At 43.0% G+C, this 22,442-nt stretch overlaps 1 protein-coding gene across 5 annotated transcripts in view; it reads right to left on the bottom strand.

The window, feature by feature from the left end:
* The window catches only part of LOC126262599 (polypyrimidine tract-binding protein 1), a 267,901-nt gene extending 245,990 nt beyond the window's left edge, over nucleotides 1-21,911 (bottom strand). For 4 of the 5 annotated variants that reach the window (XM_049959377.1, XM_049959370.1, XM_049959355.1 and 1 more), the window contains exon 1: nucleotides 21,772-21,911. In XM_049959377.1, coding sequence (XP_049815334.1) covers nucleotides 21,772-21,792 — 21 coding nt within the window. In that variant the 5' untranslated portion in view covers nucleotides 21,793-21,911. Of the gene's footprint in view, nucleotides 1-20,598; nucleotides 20,629-21,771 lie in introns of those variants that run through there. The other variant, XM_049959363.1, reaches the window with a different exon arrangement.
* Nucleotides 21,912-22,442: the final 531 nt, after the last annotated feature.

Here is a 22,442-nt window from a genome sequence, read left to right on the forward strand (position 1 = left end):
AATAAAAATTTTAATACCGACCTAAATTTTTGATATGAGCTCGAAATTATTCTAAAGGGCTCGTCATCAAAAAGCTGATTTTTAGAGTCAAACGCTCTGTTATTTATGAAATTCATCGTACATTCTCGCAAATAGTTCATTTGCGTAAAAGAAAATTTACTTTGAAAATAACGCTTTTCAAACCGCAATTCGCAATATTTTCCCGTGACCAGTTAGAAATAGATTCGTTTCAGCAGTTGGCAAAGAGCTAGATAAGAGGCGTCACCGCACTTGCGCAGCTACTATGACCGAGGAAGCCTGTATGTTCGTATGTGTAGAACATTAAAACATCTTACGTTATGTCAAAAAAAGAAACAAGACATCACAGGATACTCCAAGAGCATAGGAATTCCGTGAACCATACTCAAATGGATAAAAGAGTACCAGTACTGTATTATCTCATATTTGGTTCTTTATTATAGCATTATGTCATACGTGCTAGAAGATGGAAACGTGCGCTTTAAATGCAGCGAAGGGTTGAAACTAGCCAATAGTGTGGAATCAAACACTTCGTTTCAAATAAATTGACTGTCTCAGCGGAGAATATTAATAAGAGCCAATTTTTTTTGCGAACCGACAAAAATAACATTGTTCTGCAAGGCGATTAATGCTACTTTACTGTAAGAAAGGTGGAAATAAAACCTGAAACTAGTAACATATTTTACCCTTCCGTAATTATATGAATGTATTTTAATTCACTTGATAGCTCCCAGCCACAGAAATCCGTTTTGTTTCCATTTGACGTGAAAGCAGTAAAAGAAGAACAGCAACATCACTGAACGTGAACACGGGTCACGTGGAAACTACCCACCCCCACCTTGTAACAGACTGTTCTGCGTATCAGCCCCGGATCTACGATATTGCCGAACCGGTTAAATACTAGATAGTGCTGCCCCCCCTTTCCTCGAGCGTTTGCGATAAGAAGTTTAAAAAAAAAACTTTCAAAAATTTCCATTTTGTAGCGCACATCTTTCTGAAGAGTGATACCTAAAACGTACATCTTCGAGGAAATGTAAGACATGTTATTTGGTCGTAAGTATGCCAATGTGCAGTGCCACGCCTCTTCACGCAGCATTCTTCTATCGCATGTCACTTATTTCGCCCTATGGAACTCGTGTCTATTTTGTAATGGATGCCATCAAACTATATGCAGGACAGTGGAAATTAAAATCTATGATACCTCTCCTGCACCCAGTCGGCCGGTTTGACATCCTGCTCCTCTTAAAAACAAACTCGCAATTAATACTGGATGGGGTTATTTGTATGCGGGAGAACAAGAACTCTTCAGAACATTTGCACTCTTTATTGCCTATTAGGTAATAACTTGCTACTCTGAGAGACATAAAATTAAATATAGGATACATAAAACCAGTGAAGACAAGGGACAAACAAAGACAGTACATCAAAATGTCCACGGGTGTGCTGCCGGTCTATAGTGTCCAACGGGCACAATATTTCGGCGATCATACATGTCGCCATCATCAGGTGATCTGACGGACTGAGCTCCTGTGAACGTGCCGGCACGGAGATCCGTACGCTACGGCTGCTCAGAGGGAACTGGGTTCGGTCGCGGCGGCTGACGATTTAAATACCCTCCGCCCGCGGCGCGCTCCCTCCGCCGTCCGCACCCGCGCCACGGTCACGCGGTGGAACAGATTGCGACGGCGTCTGAGATGACGTCGGTGTGATGGCTCTGTCCGCCGTGGTCGTCACAACTATACGTTTGCTCGATTTACTCTTGATTAACCCAATCGCTGGTTCCCAAGCCTTGCTAAGATTATAGCCACAGTCACTGTTTATGAGGTCGTCATTGGTGCGAATTTCGATGGCCTCTCTAACAACGCTGTCCCAGTATCTCGACGTCTGTACCAGAATCCTCGTGCGGTCATACTCCATGGCGTGATTTTCCGACAAACAATGTTCAGCGACCGCCGACTTGCTCGGATGCATCAGTCGAGTGTGCCTCTGGTGTTCACGGCATCGACCCACGACGGTACGCATCGTCTGACCAATATACGACTTGCCACATTGACACGGAATCTGGTACACGCCGGCCTTCCTCAAACCGAGGTCATCTTTGGCGCTCCCCACCAGTGCACGGGTTTTATTCGGAGGACAAAACACAGTTCCGATCCGGTGTTTCTTCAGAATGCGGGCGATTTTCCCCCAGAGTGCGCCTGTGTATGGAATAAATGCAGTGCCTACCTCCTCCCTCGTAACTTCATCAATCTCAACAGGTTGTGCTGCAGTGGTTGGGCGGAGAGCACGTTGAATCTGCCACTCTGAGTACCCATTTCTTCGAAATACAGTTCTCAGATGTTCCAATTCCTGGGGTAGACTCTCTGCGTCAGAGATAGTGCGCGCCCTATATACTAGAGTTTTAAGTACCCCATTCCTCTGTGAAGGGTGGTGGCAGCTGTCTGCGTGCAAATACAGATCAGTGTGCGTTGTCTTCCAACACACCCCATGACCTAGGGTGCCGTCAGCCCTTCGTGTCGTCCACGTAACGGAAAAGCAAGTAGGTTTCCATACGGATGACGACAGGGCTTCCTCCTCGAAGTTCTCCATGTACAAATTCGCTACCACCGGTGAGAGTGGGCTACCCATGACGACTCCCTCCGTTTGTTCGTAGTATTCTTCATTAAAAAGAAAATACGTGGAAGTCAAGACATGACTAAAAAGTTCAGTGGTCTTCTCGTCAAACTTCTGACTAATCAATTCTAGTGACTCTCGCAGGGGTACCCTCGTAAACAAGGAAACGACGTCAAAACTCACCATGATATCTGACTCATCCAACCTGAAGCTATCAAATACGCCGGGAGAAACTCAAGAATCACAAAGACAGTACACATTTCAATTTTTAAGTCCAAGCGTTTCTTTCTCTCTCATCTTGCTGCAGCTTTACACAGCGTGCTTTCCTTCCTGCAAAAAATCTATTACCTCATCAAAGTTCGTCAACGTTTTGCTACATGAAAAATCGAAATGTCGTCTAATAATGAAAAAGCTATTAACGCAAATAGTATCGAAGACAAGTGTGATTTCTCGATCTGATTTCTTCTATTTTGTCACAGTCTGCTACATAAAACAGGCCTCTCTAATATTGCAGCAACTGTAAGTCACCAAATAAAACTGTTTTGGCAATCATGGTCATTTTTGTAACACGACAGAATATAATTCACGAAGTACCAATATGAGATGCCTATTTGGCATACTACAAGCAAAAACCTTTGTTAGGAAATAGTTTCATATTTCATTCATACGCTCCAGTTTCTCAAGCACAACATCGAAAAGTTGTTGTTGTTGTTGTGGTCTTCAGTCCTGAGACTGGTTTGATGCAGCTCTCCATGCTACTCTATCCTGTGCAAGCTTCTTCATCTCCCAGTACCTACTGCAACCTACATCCTTCTGAATCTGCTTAGTGTATTCATCTCTTGGTCTCCCTCTACGATTTTCACCCTCCACGCTGCCCTCCAATGCTAAATTTGTGATCCCTTGAGGTCTCAAAACATGTCCTACCAACCGATCCCTACTTCTAGTCAAGTTGTGCCACAAACTTCTCTTCTCCCCAATCCTATTCAATACCTCATTAGTTACGTGATCTACCCACCTTATCTTCAGCATTCTTCTGTGGCACCACATTTCGAATGCTTCTATTCTCTTCTTGTCCAAACTGGTTATCGTCCATGTTTCACTTCCATACATGGCTACACTCCATACAAATACTTTCAGAAACGCCTTCCTGACACTTAAATCGAAAAGTAGCAGTACGAAATTTCTGTATAAATTTGGGATAGGTATATTCTCCCATAATTTATGTGACGTCCCCGTTTCTTCTCCTTCCTGGTTCTAAAAAACAATTTTGTCATTACTAATTATGTAACTATTACTACCGTTGTCAGAACTCATTCTCCGGTTGACTTCACTAACCCTGCCAGAATCACCGATTTAGTTATGCCACAATTTTTCTCCGGTTAGGCGTTATTACGTGTTCGCACAACGCGTTTTCCACGCTTCTCCCAGAATGGAACTTAAGCGGCTGCTAGACGGCGACTGTAGAACTGGCCTTTACTAGTGCAGCGATCTGGCCAAAAATTCATTTTCCTGGATACACCGAGAAGATAGTTAGTCGTTTGTTTCCAGTGAAACAAAGGTTTTTTCCTCAAGAATGTGAATTATCTCCCCCCCCCCCCGAAATTGCCACCCGGTTCAGACATCAAGGTTTGCCACCCCCCCCCCCCCTTCCCATATCCCAGATACGGGCTTGCTATGCATGCGTGAATGTGGCTGCTCGCTGCTTCTGATTACACAGCTAACAGCCACGTTTCTGTAGCTACAAGCGGGAGAAATAGACGCGATGCGAAACTGCTCGAATTAATCTAACGTAAACCGTTGTGACGTCACGTTCATCGGAGTAACTTCTTGTTGTGAAGCATTGCGTAATCTTCCTAAAGCCTTTGATACATTTTGCTGTTGGCAGACGCTTGTATGAGCACTGTGTTTTGTTATATGGCGCGCATTTCTTTTGCAATTTGTTTTATTTTCGTTTTTTTTTCTCTCGTTCATGTTTTATTGCTGCGGTATTATTCTGCAGTAGCGGGATACAGTAACATCCTTTGTTACAGTATGTTCTTACCAGTCAAAATCACAAAAAATTAACTGAAAACTAAAATAAAAATCTCCGGAATTCTAAAAAATTCCCCGGTCTCTCCCGGTTTTGTCCTGAATGAAAAAATTCCCGGATCTCACGGTTGTCCCGGGTCGTATACACCCTGTAAATGCTTGAGCACACACTACAGAAGAATGTGACAAGCTTCAACTAGCAACACAGTAATGCAGATAAACTGTAAAACGCACTGAAACTGAAAATCGTGCACAACTGGCCTTTACAATACATTTACGAGGGCACATCAGAAAGTCTTTGTCCCAATTTTTTACCCAAATTACGGCGCAGCCCACATATGGGGGAAACAGTCTCGCTCTGAGAACTGTGAGGTGGCGGCAGTGTGATGTTCGACATGAAGTCTTGCATGACAATGAAGGTGAGGTTTCTCGCGTGGATGCAATGGTGAAAGCAGATAAAAGTGCACATCGCGGCCATTTCCCGGGAGGTTGGCATATCATATGGGAGTTCTTACATCATTCATGGGTCATTAGGGCACCAGAAGGATTCATGTTGGTGGGAGCCTAAGCAGTTGAATGACACGAAAAGCAAGGGAATAATGTCACTGAATCTTCTGAAACTTACTCCAAGGAGGGTGAAGGTTTCCTGGACCGCAGTGTTACTGGCGATGAAACGTGGATACAGCATTTCATTTCATGCCGCAATCCAAGCAGCGGGGCATGGTATGGAAACATCCGGGTTTGCTTGTGACAAATTCCGTTCACCGGCATCTATTGCGTAAATAACGGCCTTCTGGGGGCCGTGGACCGCTCCTGCTGGACTTCATGCTGCCAGGCGCATTCATCAATGCCGACAGTTTTTGTTCCACACTGTCACATCTGAGGACTGCCAACAGGCGAAGGCGTCGATGGATTATCGATGTGGGCAACGTGCTTCTGCTCCAGGGCAATGCAAGACCAAATGTGGCAATCAGAACTGCCGGAAAGCTCCGGGAATTGCACTGGGAGATTCTGGACCACGCCTCTAGTGATTAGCAAGTTTTCGGACCGCCGAAGTTCCTGCCAGGATAGCAACTCACAAGTAACAATGAAACCAAGATAGCAGTCCGACCGTGGTTCCATAGTCAGCCGGTCGAATTCTACTGCAGGGCATGTCAAATTTGGTGCTGCGATTGAAAAAAATGTGTGAACCGGTGTGGAGTCTATGTGGAAAAATACTGTAAGATACATAGAATAGGATGTATATTTGTCGTCACCTGTGTGCCAATAAAAAATAGGGGCTAAGACTAGCTGATTTACCCTTTTAATATCACGTGCCTTGTATCCATTCCTGAAATGCCGAACTATTACAAGCTGATTACAAGGTTTTAAGATACACTCTGATTATTCCCGCCACAAATACTGGGAATGGACAAAAACATGGGAACATCAAAAGCATTATCGTATGACATCTTTATGCTTTTGACAAAATTAGCTGCAAATTGTTTATTTCTTGTTGATTACATACGTTCACGGCAAGTTTGTTTCTGCGTATGTGCCATTATCAACATGCAGCAAATTTTGTCAAAAATATAAAGAAGTTGTCATTATGACCTTATGCAAGCTGCGGGGCTCCGCAAGGTAGAAAAAGCAATTATGCCTAATACATTGTTGGAAACCCGTTTGCACTCAGAACAGCTTCCCGTCTCGACTGCATGAACAAATACTGGACCAGTGTGGTTTTCAAAGTAATCTCATAACATTTCTCCTGTAAAATAGTGCCAAGTTCGGGTAAGGATGACAGATGGACAGCAATCACGCACCCTTTTCTCTATAAAGTGAACCATACCTCTCAGTAACACTGATTTGTTGGTTGGTTTAAAAGAGGGGAGGGAGGGACCAAACTGCTAGAGGTCATCGGTCCCTCGTTCCGATTAAAATAATTCCAAATGGGTGGTAGTAAAATAACTGAGACATACAAAAAACAGCTGGAAGGAAGGAGAAAACAACATGAATGTCAGAAGGGCAACAAACAGTAAAATTGACAAAATCGGACAAGAAAACCACAGAGACCCAAGAAACATTTAGAAGAGATCGAAACAAGAGAGCAGACTACCATGGTTGACTGACCATGAGAATAAAAAAGAGAAGCCAGCCACTCTGCAGCACATTAAAACCTCCACCCTAAAAGTCTAGGGTGGAGGACACAGAGGGACAAAGGACATGCATTAGAACTTAGATCAAATGATAAAACCCACCCTCACGAACAAAACTAAAGCTGCTGTTGAGCCATTGTCGCCCAACACTGAAGGTAGGGTGCCGGGACGGTTAGAAGTCTGCCGCAGAGCGGCTAAAGTGGGCAGTCCTGCAAGAGGTGGACGACGGTCATTTGTGAGCCACAGCGGCACCGAGGTGGGTCCTCGCGACGGAGGAGGTAACCATGCGTTGGCCACATGGCCAATGCGGAGCCAGCAGGGACCCACAGAGTCCCTGCGAGAGGCCGGCATGGAGGTCTTCCACACATTCCTTAATGACAAGCAGTTTGTTGTGCGTACTGTTACGCCATTCCGTCTCCCAAAGCCGAAAAACCCTCCAGCGTAAGACAGAACGATGGTCAGTTTCGGATACGCTCATCTCCAGAAGCGGTTTCCGCGTAGCCTGTTTGGCCAGCCTGTGGGCAAGTTCGTTAATTGGGAATCCGACGTGTCCTGGGGTCCACACAAACACCACATAAGACAGCGCATCCTCAAGTTCACGAAACTTGTTCGGGACAATGTGAGTTGTGAGACCAAGGGGCCCTGTTTTTGAATACAGTACCACCATTGGAGATAAAACATTGTACCATGTGAAGGAACTTGTCCACCACAATCGCCGCGTATTCCTTGGCATTAATGCAACCTTGCAGAATAACCACGAGGCCTATGCAATACCACGATATAGCTATCCAAATTATAACCGAACCTCCGCCAAGTTTCAACCTTGGGATGCAAATTCAGCCTAAATTTAGTGTGAAACAACACGTATTAGTCAGACCAAATGACATTCTCCCATTGCCCACATTCTAGGTTTTATGGTTTCGGTAATATTCTTTTTTGTCACGGAAGTTTGCACCACCTACGTGGAGTTTTGGAATACCAGCTCGCTCTGTAATTTCCCGTTTCTACAGCTCCCTTCGTGTAAATCATGCAATGCTCTCAAACAGAAATGAAATGAACGGATGAACGCGCGATTTAACAACACACAACATGTCTGCCACACTATGCCCACAAGTCTATTCACGTCGGCTACCTCTGCATAAAAGACCGCACACGCCAGCCAACGCTCACAAACTTTTTTTCATCCATCACCCTGCCACGCGCGATGCGTTCACTATACATAAGTACTAGTTCACCTTTCCGCCATTTGAACGTCTGGGCTGGCTCGTAGCAATGAAAGCGGGGTGCAGTGTCTTAGAGCTTCGGCAGCCTTGGAAGCTTGAGATGCCACACTTATGGCCATCAACAGGACGAAATACTGCGTAGCAAAGTTTCTAGCTACAGACGAACTTCGCAGTCCGTTACATCTGGATCGGCATTCTAATGCTCGGTTTACACTAGCAAGTTATTGCAGCAATTTACTTGCGCGGAGGAACTTGCCGCGCGATTTGCGAGTATAAACATATCGCCAAGTCGACTTGCGACTGTAGCAATTTATTGCTTAAGTGACTTGCTGCACGTTTTCCGCTTCCAGTGTGAACACCACGCAAGAAGTATCTGCAAGTAACTTGCAGCTTTTAGGATTTATTTCTATTTCCTGCAAGTAGGAAGCGCAAGTTATAGTAAGTATGTCGTCTGCATAACATTCATATTTAACATTTTACTTAATGTGGTGACTTAATTTTATGCAACCATCTTACGTATTATATGCAAACAAATTTCAGAAATGGAGGAGAAACGGGAAGCAGGATACAGAACATTTTATTGAAGCCGTGGAGAGCTACCCCGAAATACGGAACGTGCATAACCAAGACTTTAAGGATAGAGTGAAGAAGATGAGCGCTTTAAATGAAATCTCGTCGATATTCGACACTTCTATAAAAGAAGTACATAGAAAGTAGCATAACTTGGAGACACAACCCCTTTGCCACCTGCATCCACTCGCTTGTTGTTTTAGGAGTCTAGAAAAAGACGATGTGTAATTATAACATGTTCTATTTACTTAGCTATTCACTTTCTATTTTATGAGCATTAGAAAAAAAACTTTTTATAAGCATATCATTCTGTAAAATGGAGTTTATTTTAATAAAAATTTAATTTCATTGTTGTGTTTTCACATACCTTCAAATAATTTTCCCTTTTCAAGATTTTAAAAAAGGCTCTACATACATCGGGTACGATCAGAGAAATCGTGCAGACGGGAATATGAAACAAGTACATTAGGGACTTGTATGAGTCTCCTACAAAGAAAAGATTTCAAAATTCAAACTTTTTTGGTTGTATGTTTCACATAAATAAATGAATTGCCTATTTTATTCGTAGCTCACCGGTAGCTATAAATCATAGAGTGACTAGCAAACGTTCCTTTGCTAAAATAGCAGTACCGAAGTTTGTGTCTCGTTTTGATATGACGGGCGCTATTAACATCAACAAATACTCAGGATCATTTGAGGACATTCTGCAAAAGTATCCATGCTCTCGATACTAAGTTCTTGCAAAAGATTATTACAGGCACCATTTTGCGATCTTCTCATTATCTACTCTCTAACCAAAATACTTCTCTTTTTGTTTTTCACGTTTTGCATTACAATTACAAGAGCTGCAGCATATCTCACCCGCCTACTTGTCATTTTACACTTCGGCTGACACTCGTAGTGGTACTGAAACTGAAAGCATATGTAAACAGTATCAGCAAGTTGTTGACGCAAGTTTCTTGCCAAAGAACTTGCGGAAGAATCTTGCTTAATTCTTGCGCTGCTGTGTAAACACAGCTGCAAGCGGCTAGCAATAACTTCTGCAAGCGACTTGCTAGTGTAAACCCAGCTTAACGCTGGTAACTGGCAACATTTAACACCAAAAATGGTCTTACCGAGTTTAATAACAGCGATACCGTTTATTACAAACAGCGCTGCTTAGTGAACGGGTATCTTCTTGACTACGTAAGCAACTTATGCTAACAGTAACTCAAATTAGGAGGAGGAGGAGGAGGAGGAGGAGGAGGAGGAGGAGGAGGAGGAGGAAGGAAGAACATTAATTGCGAATCTGGTGTTGATACTACTGCACCATATCGTTCAATAACTAGAGAGGATAGGCTTTGTCTACCTTTGAGGCCAATTTAGAAAGTCTACAATTTGAAAATGTTGGGAAAACTTACACTTGTTTTCACTAATTTTTGTGAATTTTGTGTCGAATCATTATGTGAAAAAATAGCCTTTTGTGTATCGACTAATCATGTTTCATCAAGTACTCGCAATGACAATTTAAAAATGGCTGTCAATGAAACGGTGGTCATGGGAAATGGTCCACTTCCGACTTATCCATGGAATATGTTTTCAGACACTCATTTCCTGTATCTTGAGTACCTAATAACGACCACTGTAGTACATGCAGGAAGAGCTGTGAAACGTAAAATCGGAAATTAGATCTTCTCTGAATTCTGCATGCAAATGGCAGAATTTGTCATTGGTCTTCTGACTTTAGATGCGGTCCCCAAACATTTCCTCTCCTGTATAGACCTCTTAAAATACCACTTGCATAGAACAATTATATGCTGTAAATATTCCAATTTTTTTCCCTACCGTTGTTTTCCTCTACCTTTCACTTTATTGCCATTGAAGCTGTTCTCTGATATCTTGCTAATATATCACATCTTTTTCTGTGTATGTTTTCACAACATTCTTTTCGTTGTAAATTAGGGTCCATTTAATTTTCGTCATCCTGTAACACACCTACAGATCACTTCATTGATCTTTAACACGAGCTAACTTACCAAGAATATCAAAACGCAATGCAAAAAATTGTATGTAAATACGTTTAGATAACGGTGAAAATGAAGGATCTGAAGCAGCAACGAGCTGCTCAAGCCTGAAACTGAGAAGCTAGACCAGACAAGTTCAAAGCTTTTTGTTTTGTGATACATTTAAGATGAAGACCACTGTTCAACGTCTTGACAGAACTCTTGCACCAAAACATTTTTTTTACGCTATGCAACCAAATAATAATGTAGCACACTTCTTAATCACGAGTGAAGGAAGACGGTCGAAATTTAAGTGCACTACATGATTTGCAGTTATTTATACAGCGTAATGGACAGAGGCTCGAACGCGTCCACCTTCCGCAAACTACTACTTCGCATATCAAACAGCCACAGCCAAATAAGCATACGATCACGGATTACACAGGAACGCAAGCTTCCCTGAACTAGTTCATTTCGGTGTCTTGCATAGCCGGGAGTAATGACACCCTTTCTAAGAGCTGTATGCTTATTTCGTCATTCAGAGGCCTGTCAGTGAATTTAGAATGTCTTGTCCTGCACATCGGCACCGTTTTGATTAGTGTTCTTTATATGTATTTCTTACATATTTCTAACTTTTATGTCTACGGCTGTACTCTACCCGAGGAAGGTATATATATATATATATATATATATATATATATATATATATAGAAGAAATCGCCGGCCGAAGTGGCCGAGCGGTTCTAGGCGCTTCAGTCTGGAACCGCGCGACCGCTACGGTCGCAGGTTCGAATCCTGCCTCGGGCATGGATGTGTGTGATGTCCTTAGGTTAGTTAGGTTTAAGTAGTTCTAAGTTCTAGGGGACTGATGACCTCCGATGTTAAGTCAGATGGTGCTCAGAGCCATTTAAAACCATTTTTTAGAAGAAATTGAGTGCTTTTAGACGAAGTTAACACCCTTGACAAAATCCCTCAACTCCAGTGCCTCTTCAAGGTACATTGACTTGGGGTGGGTGTCTTCCTGAAGGATATAATCCAAGGGAAGTAAGAAGTATGGTGTATTCGAATAGTGTGGCATCTTCGATGTCACTTGTCGCGAGTTTCGTATGTGGAAGGTTGTGTGATGCCCACCACGTTAGTTCGCCGGAAAATAACGGTTCCGCATGTCATTACCTGGCAAACAGTCTGATGGTACGGTACCTGTAAATATCATGTAATTTTGTATCCTTTCTGCTATATTTACTCAGAATTCTGAATAAGTCAAATTTATATTCTACCATACCGTATAATCCAAATCCACAATTTGCCTTATCTGACACAGCGTTGTAGACAATTACTGAGCTTTCGAGCTAAAAAAGTACCAGGGAAATAACAGTGAAGTACATAATTAATTCCAGTCTATAAATGTCGGTAGGACAGAAGGAGCAAATACATGGACGATGGGCCATTTATCTCGATAGAATACTTGTAAATACAGGAGAGAAAAATGCTGAATCAGGGCAACTCAATGTGTACAGCGAACGGCGTAAGTGATCTCTGAACGTCATTACCCGAAACAAAGAGAACCTTCACCAGCCATGCTTTTTGATCGCACTGCCCATAAAAATCTCTAGCATGTAATAGCATACCATTTGTATGGAGTCTCTATCATCTACGTTACTCTCATACTAACATGTGGATGTTTCAATGGGTTGTCACCACACTGTGGTATGAAAATATATGTAGCAGTAGCCATAAATCATCAATTCTGACTGCTTTGTGTATACTTGCGACCGCTACTATTGTATGGTCTGCTACTAGTGAATCACGGCTGCAAGTGGGAGTCATCCTGCTTCTGGTATCAGCTAATGTCGACTTGTTTACATGTTGATACCGCTAATAACATCTGAGGGACTTGAAATGTTATGGAGTGTTACAATCTCCACAGCAAAAACAGTTTGCCGTTCCCACTTTCCAGGACAGCAATAAATATAAAGTTTCAAACAAAAGGCGCTACTGTTATAATTCATAGGTGTGGTACTGAAACCGTGCGACGCAAAATTCACAGAAGACAACATTACATTTTCAGTGAGTAAGAAGTATGTCACCAGTGGCTCGCACGACGTTAAGCCGCCTTCCTTGGCACGCTACCACGACCTTCCTTGCAGTGTGCCCCGAGCAGCTGCTGACTGATGCGTCCCGCCCGCACAGCGGCAAGGCCGAGGGGAACGACGATGTTGGTATGGGCGTGAGTCAGTGTTGTGCTGACGTCACGCGAGGCCCCAGCCCCCTGACGCGTCGCGCGCACCCACAGCGCCCCGCCCGTTCGATATTGTCGATCTAATATTTACCACGGCCGGAAAACGTGGGGGGGGGGGGGGGGGTGAGCACATCGCCAGCGGGCGGAGGCGACAACCGCTACTGGGGCCTGCACTGACTCATCCACCGCCTCACCGCTAACCCACTCTTCGTGCGTGGGGCAACATGATTTACTGTAACGAGATAGTATCCAGTTTCTCACAATCCCCTTTGCGCTGACTTGCACTTATTATAGCGAACAGATTAGTGAAACAAAAAGCTCGCTGAAACTGCAGTTACCATTACGATTTGAATACTGGCTGTATTAACTTTTATTTTTCATGCTTTCATTCCTTGATGTCTGGGACAACCCCGGCACAGCACAAGAAATGTCACGTCAAAAGCGGCTGTTGGTAGCAGTTTAATAAACCATATGTCAGCATGTAAGAAGCCGCGGATTCTTACATTGAAACTGCATTATGCCCACAGGGCTATCACCTTCTGACTGACGACACTGACTGAAAAGGTTCAGGCTTTTCTTTTGCATCATTTAAGACTGATTATGCCTTACAGCGTTCAGTCTGGAGCATAGTCCCCCTTGTAAAATTCCACCATGATCCCCTATTCAGTGCTAACATTGGTGCCTCTTCTGATGTTAAGCCTTTTACTTCAAAATCATACTTAACCGAATCCAGGTACCTTCTCCTTGGTCTACCCCGACTCCCCCTACCCTCTACCGCTGAACCCACGAGTCTCTTGGGTAACCTTGCTTCTCCCATGCGTGTAACATGACCCCACCATCTAAGCCTGTTCGTCCTGACTGCTACATCTATAGAGTTCATTCCCAGTTTTTCTTTGATTTCCTCATTGTGGACACCCTCCTGCCATTGTCACCGTCTACCAGTACCTGCACTCATCCTAGCTACTTTCATATCCGTAACCTCAACCTTGTTGATAAGGTAACCTGAATCCACCCAGCTTTCGCTCCCATACAACAAAGTTGGTCGAAAGATTGAACGGTGCACAGATAACTTAGTCTTGGTACTGACTTCCTTCTTGCAGAAGAGACTAGATCGTAGCTGAGCGCTCCCTGAATTAGCTTTGCTACACCTCACTTCCAGTTCTTTCACTATGTTGCCATCCTGTGAGAATATGCATCGTAAGTACTTGAAACCGTCCACATGTTCTAACTTTGTTCCTCCTATTTGGCACTCAACCGGTTTATATGTCTTTCCCACTGGCATTACTTTCGTTTTGGAGATGCTAATCTTCATACCATAGTCGTTACATTTCTGATCTAGCTCTGAAATATTACTCTGCAAACTTTCAATCGAATCTGCCATCACAACTAAGTCATCCGCATATGCAATACTGCTTATTTTGTGTTCACATACCTTAATCTCACCCAGCCAGTCTATTGTTTTCAACATATGATCCATAAATAATATGAACAACAGTGGAGACAAGTTGCAGCCTTGTCTTACCCCTGAAATTAATCTGAACCATGGCCTCAATTTACCGTCTACTAACTTTTGCAAATTTACTGAAATAAATGGAACTAGAGGCCCGCCTGATTATGTTGTGAGACTCACCTAAATTAAAGGAACTTTAAAGGGAATACCGACTTTTGTCACCTTATCCAGTCATATTACCTTCGGTTTTTCTCCAATACATGTTGATGTTGGTTTCGTGGTGACTGCGAAGCCATGGCTGACAATCTTGGCTGAGCATTAATATTCTAAAATTACTACGTAATAGCTACATTGTTATTGCAATCACCACGTATGTTTATCACACGGCTTTAATGTGTGAACATTTCTTTTAAATTTGAATATACTCACATGTCCTACGGCGAGTTGTTATCACGAAGGATCACAGAATTAAATAATTCATGACACTTTATTCAGGACTGCCACAACTACACCTAAGAACAACATAGGCTTGCAGTAACAGTTTCTTCTCTAACTTTTAAAAGTGTATTTAAAGACATTACCTTATTTACACATTATAGTGCCAATAATCTGCAAGTGTTTCGAATTTACAGAATAGACAACGGAGATCTGGAAAGGCTAAAAACGTGATCATTCAGATACCTGTTTTTCATTACATCTGTAACCAATCTGTATCACAACAAAAAAGCAAGTTGCCGTTGGAGAAACGAGTAGTTCCTCTTAACTAATTTAGAGCATTCCGTATGTCTTCGAAGGCGGTAGTTCATACACTCAAAATTAAAATATTATGGAACACTGCAAAGCGAAGTTTCCCCAAGATTCACTACTGCAAATGAGCGTTCATTGACAACTTTCACAGCGTGAAACGAACGAGGCTAATTACGATATATCAATAAAGAAGCTGAACGACGGCACAATTTTTGCGAAAATACGTAAAGAATCGAATACGCAGTCAATACAGTGACATTTTATTCATAAACCGACTGTCTAATTTGATACTGGTCTCTCACTGATATCTTACATTGATTCTACACTTTGCTGCCCTAACCTCCAAAGGGAAGTTAAGCATAACGTGCAGTCGTTATTTACTTAAAAAGTTGTCAGCAACACGGACTCATCGAATATAGATTACGTCAGGAGTACTTTCAGGGAACTATCTAATGTAACAAATTCATCGAAAAGGTAATTAACGATGTGCGAATATCCTGAAGTATGTATATAAAACAAAGAAACTAATCATGATAACCTCTAAGTCCCTCATTCACTGCAGGTATGGCGCTTCATCAACAACCTTTTGAAAATCTATTATCGAGACTGAAGATTCAGTAATCAATGTACAACGAATGAGACAAAACAATGCAAAATAATCAATTCGTAATTTAAGGATCTACAATAAAACACGTACGTCAACCGCGAACTGTGACAATGACAAGGGTTGCTACCCGTAAAACATCTTTAGGCTATCTAATGCACCTTAAAACGCTGTGGGAAGTTATTCGTAAATCCGATTTGATATCAGGAAAATACTACCCTCACACAAACGTACAGTTAGAGAAACAAGCAAACTTTTGAAGATTACTGAAACTCGGGATATGCAACTACGCATATGCAGCAGACTACGAATAATATAAATTAATATGTAACATGACAGCTTACTTTCCGTCCGCTTCTCAATGGAGAGCATTGGCTAGGCGACAGTTTAATCTCCATTTTGTGCCCACTACTTGAAAAAGGTATTCTTGGAACGCTGGAACGCCAAGACGTCGTTAAATAAAGTCCAACAGACTGCCAGACACTGTCACGAATTAAAAATTGCTTTCTTTCACTTATTTGATCTTTTTACACTGGAACAAGCTACAATACACAAGCTTCCAGATTCTTTCAATTCTTAAAACACTAAAATAACTGCTGTGTTACCCCACAACAATCAAACACAGATTCTGTTGTAGAAAGTCTTATTACCAACACAATAAAAGCAGATGTCTTCGTTATACAATCGCCTGTTTCTAAATGAAGCGTGTCTTACAAATGAATTCAGAAGTGTATTCCACTTAAAGTTTAATATTTCTCAAATTCCATACGCTGTAATAAGGACGATAATTGTGACACTTCAACATTTGCGTTGTAGATTATCTCTGACGAGTAAGTAGAAGACATTCAAACTGCGTGGTTTACGAACAGCCAATTAAATACCTTCTGCACTACTGTATTTGCCAGATCTATTCAGACAATATTGCAAATTAATATTTAACTATATGCTATTACGTGAAAAGATGTATATACCTATTTAATTCAGGAAAGGTAGGACAATAATAAATAGCTGCGCACCAATAACTTTAACGGCGCTGTAAGGAGGAAAAAAAGAGTAAAATACGTATACAAATCTCGTTACAGTAAATCAAAGGTGTCTTCACTCATTCGATAAACCTGAGAAATTAGTATATTAATAGCTTCGTTCCCCACATTTACGATCGGTAATTAACTCCAGGGAAGAAAACTAGTATAAAATGATGTCCAAGATTTCGTACACTAGAATATAATTGCTCACGTTGATTTCTGCCATCTTGTCTGACATCCACTGTTCATGTACATAATAATCAAAAGGCCTTTATATATTAAGTACGTACATGAACAGTGGGTATCCGAAGTAACTACGGAAGATCCGAACTCTTTCTGGAGCAATGAATCTATGGAGTGCAGACAGAAAAGCACAACCACAAATGTACAGCAGGAACACTTTTGACGTCAGTATCTAATATTTGGAACACACACTTCTACAAAACGTTACTAATACTGTGGAAAATACTGTTTTTGAAAGTTTTGTTTGTGTAACTAGCGAACTACGTCACTCAATGAATAAAAACCATGTCACGAAATTTTAACTAACCACAGAAGCCTTAGAGATTATCAGAAGGAAACCTGAAAATAATTACGGATGATGCAATATAAAGCAAATTCGCAACGTAAGGAAATTGTTGCCGTGGTTATCTGTAATATCGAAAGAAACTGAAAAATAATCAAATGAGGGGCGAGAAGGAATGGAGATTGTGTCACGTGAAGAAGCAATATCTTGATAGCCCAAAAAACTGTTGTAAAAAGTGGCCAAAAGTTAAGAGAATGTGTTACATTTATTATTCATACCACATATAATTGATGGAGCGCATAATGTGTTCCATGAGGCTATTGACGTATGATGCTGTTGTATACAGAGAAGTCGCAAAGCTAGACAATTGCGGCGGAACGAAGGAAGACCAGCAGAGGGCCGACTCTTAAGACGATTGTCGAACAATCAGTGAAAACGTTTGTTCCAATTTACTGCTACATCCGTGTTACCGCAGTACACCGTCTAAGTGAGGAGGGGGGTTTTCAGGTTTTATTTCAGATCTGCGAGTATGGAGCAGTTTCAAGTTGGACGGTCACTTACAACTAATTCCAAGAAAGGCAGACGAAGTTCACTGGAATAACCCTCAGCAAATTTGGTCCACATTAAAGGTGTAGCTTACAAAACCTTTTCTCGATCGATACTTCAATACTGCTCGTCGATTTGTGCCCGGTGCCAAAATGTACAGATACGATGGATGATTTCCTCCCGAAACCTGGCCACCCCACTCACGTAATTAATTAGGAGGTATATTGCAGCAACAAGAGGGTAGCAGTAAACTGAAGAGAAACAACGCTTTCTATACCCGAGGTAATGGGTGTTTGAACATATACGGAAGATGTTTCCAGAATGAGATTTTCACTCTGCAGCGGAGTGTGCGCTGATATGAAACTTCCTGGCAGATTAAAACTGTGTGCCCGACCGAGACTCGGTCCCGAGTTCGAGTCTCGGTCGGGCACACAGTTTTAATCTGCCAGGAAGTTTCATATACGGAAGACCTAACGGAAATAGCCCCGACAGTTGAACGGCTCCGAGTACAACAGTCTCATAAAAATTGTAGCCGAACAGTGTGTGGTTGATCACCGATTGACTAGCTTATAATGAAAACCTGTTACCATTTGATCATTGCTCTACATTGTCAGACGACAAACATTCTTTGCTCGCCTCTTCGTCGGCTATAAGCGTCTCGTAAGGCCAGAAAGTGTCAAAAAATAAGTGTCAAAAAAGGTGGCAATACCACAAACTTTGTTTTTAGTAATGCGTGTTAAGGGCTAGAGCGACTTACATCGTGATAATGGCAACGAAACGTGCGCCTGGAGAAATGGGCTGCTTACCCAACAATAGCTTCATAATATTCATTACTCATTGAATTTCAACCCGTCTCAGCACCTGTGGGTAATTTGTCCCCCATGGTGTCTTCCGAGTGCATTATCCTGTGCCGATGCCTAGGTATGGCGAAAGGAAGGTACGTGTTTTATGTCTAGTCGACTGTTAAAATACTGACCAAGTACGAGTAAACTACAAGGAGCTGGGAGGGGCACTACTGAACTAGTTTGCGGAAAACAAGGAGGCAGGATGTCTGGACTTCGATTTGGACCTCACTCATGATTATGAAAAAACGTGCTGGTTTGACTTAATGTGCAGGTTTTACTTCAGATTGGTCGAACAATTTTCTGAAGTAATAATAGTAAAATGGAACTATGAATCTTGTCACCATTACCCAGTTTTTTGTTGGAGGTTTTTGCTAACAGCAAGGAAACGTTCACCATGTCCCCAAAAGCAGTAAAAGCAAGTGCCCAATTACTCTACACTTCAGCGAGTTAGGGGAAAGCATCGCAACCGTCTTCACTAGCCTACCGCCATGCAAGCAATCCGGCATTCCTGCCCTGACCACTGAGCTAAGGATGTTTTACTGCCTATTCTCCTGAATTAACAGAGTATCAACTATGAACAATCAATATCATGGGGGCTTTACTTTTCTCTGGACCTTTAGGACAGATTTTAATATATTGCGATGTGAAACACCAAAACCACTATAAACCGCAGCGATACGAACGATATACATACTTCCGCTGATGAGAATGTGTGTATTACGGTAATTTTTCCTCTTTGATAATTGTAAATGTGCCACAAAATATACAAATATGAATTTTGTCCTGAGTTATGAAAGGCTGAACCAGTCAAAGCAGCGCGTCAGTATGTACTAAATACAGAATATAGAATAGTCTACATTACATGTTACAATTTTTTGTGGGGAGACTGGAGGCTACATGTAAACTTGATTCAAAACAACAAAAACTACTTTAGTTAACCCATCATATACAACTATTTCGGCTAAATTTCTAATTTATGGAACTTCTCTCCCAGGTAGCAACTACGTGTGCTATGTAACACGGTCGACACGGTTCGTTCACAATATTTCCCTTAGATTCGTTGGGCCGCATTACCAAAAGCACGTCGATAGGGACCTTTCGTGCCGTGACAAATTTAGTACACGAAAATTCTGAGAGGGGACGATTCATAATACCCATTTCATATCATACAGAGCATTCATTAGTTGGGTGATTTGATTCAACAGACCTATGTCAAAGCACTTCATTTGTCATCTGGCTAAATAGTGCCCGGATACAAGTCTTTTTTAAACTTCAAATGCACAGTGATTAGCAACGGACGGAACTAATCATTAAAAGTTCACAAGCCGCGCTACTATCAATCAGGATCAATCATGAAAGCAGTGTGCTTTTAGGCGAGAAGACAGTAAGCTACTGAGGTATGCCAGTCGCTCTGATGTCCCTCTTACAACAGTAAAGCAGTACGCATTTTGTAGATACAATTTAATGTGCTTGCCAAGAGAGCTATGAAATTCTCAACTACACAAAGCAGGATTGTAAGGTGGAAAAACATTCATGCTTCCAAAACAAACGCCACAGACAGCATATTTACATTCTTTCTGTAGCTGAATTTGGTTGAGACGTGGAAACATTTCCGTATGAAATGGATGACAAGAGTATTTGTGTTAGACCCGCGCACAGGTTGGGAATGACTTCTCACATTACCCTGCAGAACGTGCTACATCACAGGGCGAAACACAGCATTATTTACACAGTCGCTAATGGCAATACTGAACGTGTCATTTAACTTCACGTTAATTTCACATCACACGAAACGAAACTTAAACAATGATCGAAATAAATTTTTCTGTGGACTTCACTGGTAGCACGTAAGCGAAGGTGCACCACAGAAGGCACTCCAGCAGTTCTCTGGCGACAAATTCCAGGAGACGAGACCTGGCTGACGCGTTTCCTGTTCACACTGTACGCTGCAATCTGAGAAACACAAACGCGCATGACGTTTCACTCATGACATAAGGCACGTTTTCACGCCGGTGAATCAGCGACCACAATGCTATGAACTACTCACGTTTCTCACGCCCATTTCGTTACACCCCTGAGATTTGAGCTTTACCGGTCGCACACTTATTCTCAAAATCAGAAGCGCGAAGCCCCCATGAATACACTCCGCCGGCCAATACGCGTCTTCGCTCTCACCATTAACTCGAACGTTTCCATGGGGCTACTCAGCTTCTCCCTAGCAGCCGGCCTGCTCCCTCCCCCCACACACTTCCCACCGGTCCCCCCACGTTTCCCTCACAGTCCCGTGCGCAGGCAAAGACGCGATGGTTAGGCTCGGCAGGCGTTAGGGGCAGGAAGCGAAACATCTGCCGCCGCCGCTGCGCAGCACAGGCAGGCTGGGCCCGCAGTGTTGCCACACTTCGCACGGCGACCGCGCTGCCGCCGCCGCTGATACCGACGGAGGCAGCCAGCACAATGTAGAGTTTTTGTCGACCACCACGCCGGTACCCGGATGAACTACTCTGCCATTTAAACTGCTAATTAGCTTAATTGTGAGGGATGGCTGGACCTCAGACAGACTGCACGTCTGACAACGATCTGATCTGGTTGGAGTACAACGAACATCTCAAGACAACCAGTACAAACCATCCATGGAATAAGGGGGGGGGGGGAGGGAGAAGTTTTTAATTGGGCAAGCACACGAATACCAAAAACCGACAAGATATGTGCGAAAGCACGTGCAGCAAGTATTTCTACGAACGCATTCAACGTGTTTCACGGATGACAAAACATTAAGCATATTCAAGTAACAAACCTAGCCTTGGCACCAACCACTTAGAACTTTTCCATCAACGAAACAGAGGCCATACTAACTGAGCACAGCGTCTTGATTCTTGTCCAGCAGCCGGATGCCATTCACAGCCTTTCTACTTTCTGCGGCACTTACAACAGTACACACTTCAGTAACTTCTTCAACCACAGGTTCCTAAAATCGATGAATACCACTAACGAGAAACTCCCCAAATACACGCACTGCCCAGTACACGCACGTTTCCCAACATGGTTTAGAACTCCATCCTTCAAATGGTGCCCGCCATTAAGAACCGGAAGCGAGCAACGAGGCCGCGTGGCGGCGTCTTCCTCAGTTAGCCGGTCGCATCTCCACGTTTCACAAGGTGGTGCAAGGCGGTACTCCGTAAAGAAAAGCCGGCACACACTGAAAACATTTGCCTCAACTCACCTTTATCGAATGTTCCCTCATGGTGTCAGGTGTAACTGCAACGGTGGCAACACGTCTTGTCGTTTCTTGCTAGATTCCTACAGCACTAACAACAGACGATCGCGCGACTCATGCGAGAGGACGCCACTGCGTGCAGGCTTGGTTCGGCTCGCTCGCTATCCCTCCCTCCGTACCTTCCCCTTCCCCTTTCGCCGGCGCCGCTGCCCTTGCCGCCTGTGGCTCACCTCCCCACCCCACCTCTCCTGAAAGTCTCGTTCAGCGCTTCCCCTCCTAGGCTTGCCCCTCCAGCCGGACTCGACTGCGGATGGCGGGAAAGCAGCGAGGCTGCCTGTTGGCCGTTCTCGGCCCGACAACTTGTTGTGTGCCTGCGTTAGAATAGCGTGGCCTCGCCCTTGCGTGAGCACGCGGGCCGCTATGCTGATAGCACCTATACGTATCGCTTAAAGCACGCTGTGACGAACGACTTCCAACAACCTGTTTCACCAAGATAACAAAAGTTTCTGCAACAGAACGATGTTTAAAAAGTTCTACTATATACTGAAAGAAACTGGATGCAACACAAAGAGGAGACTTTAAATAGACGGACTTCCTCTTCTGATCTTTAGCCATGCATCCTTCACCGCTTCTGTATCATTATTGGAGCATCTTGACTTGACAGAAAGTCTGAACTT

Source organism: Schistocerca nitens, chromosome 1 (genome assembly GCF_023898315.1).
Source record: "Schistocerca nitens isolate TAMUIC-IGC-003100 chromosome 1, iqSchNite1.1, whole genome shotgun sequence".
In the NCBI taxonomy this organism is placed as follows: domain Eukaryota; kingdom Metazoa; phylum Arthropoda; class Insecta; order Orthoptera; family Acrididae; genus Schistocerca; species Schistocerca nitens.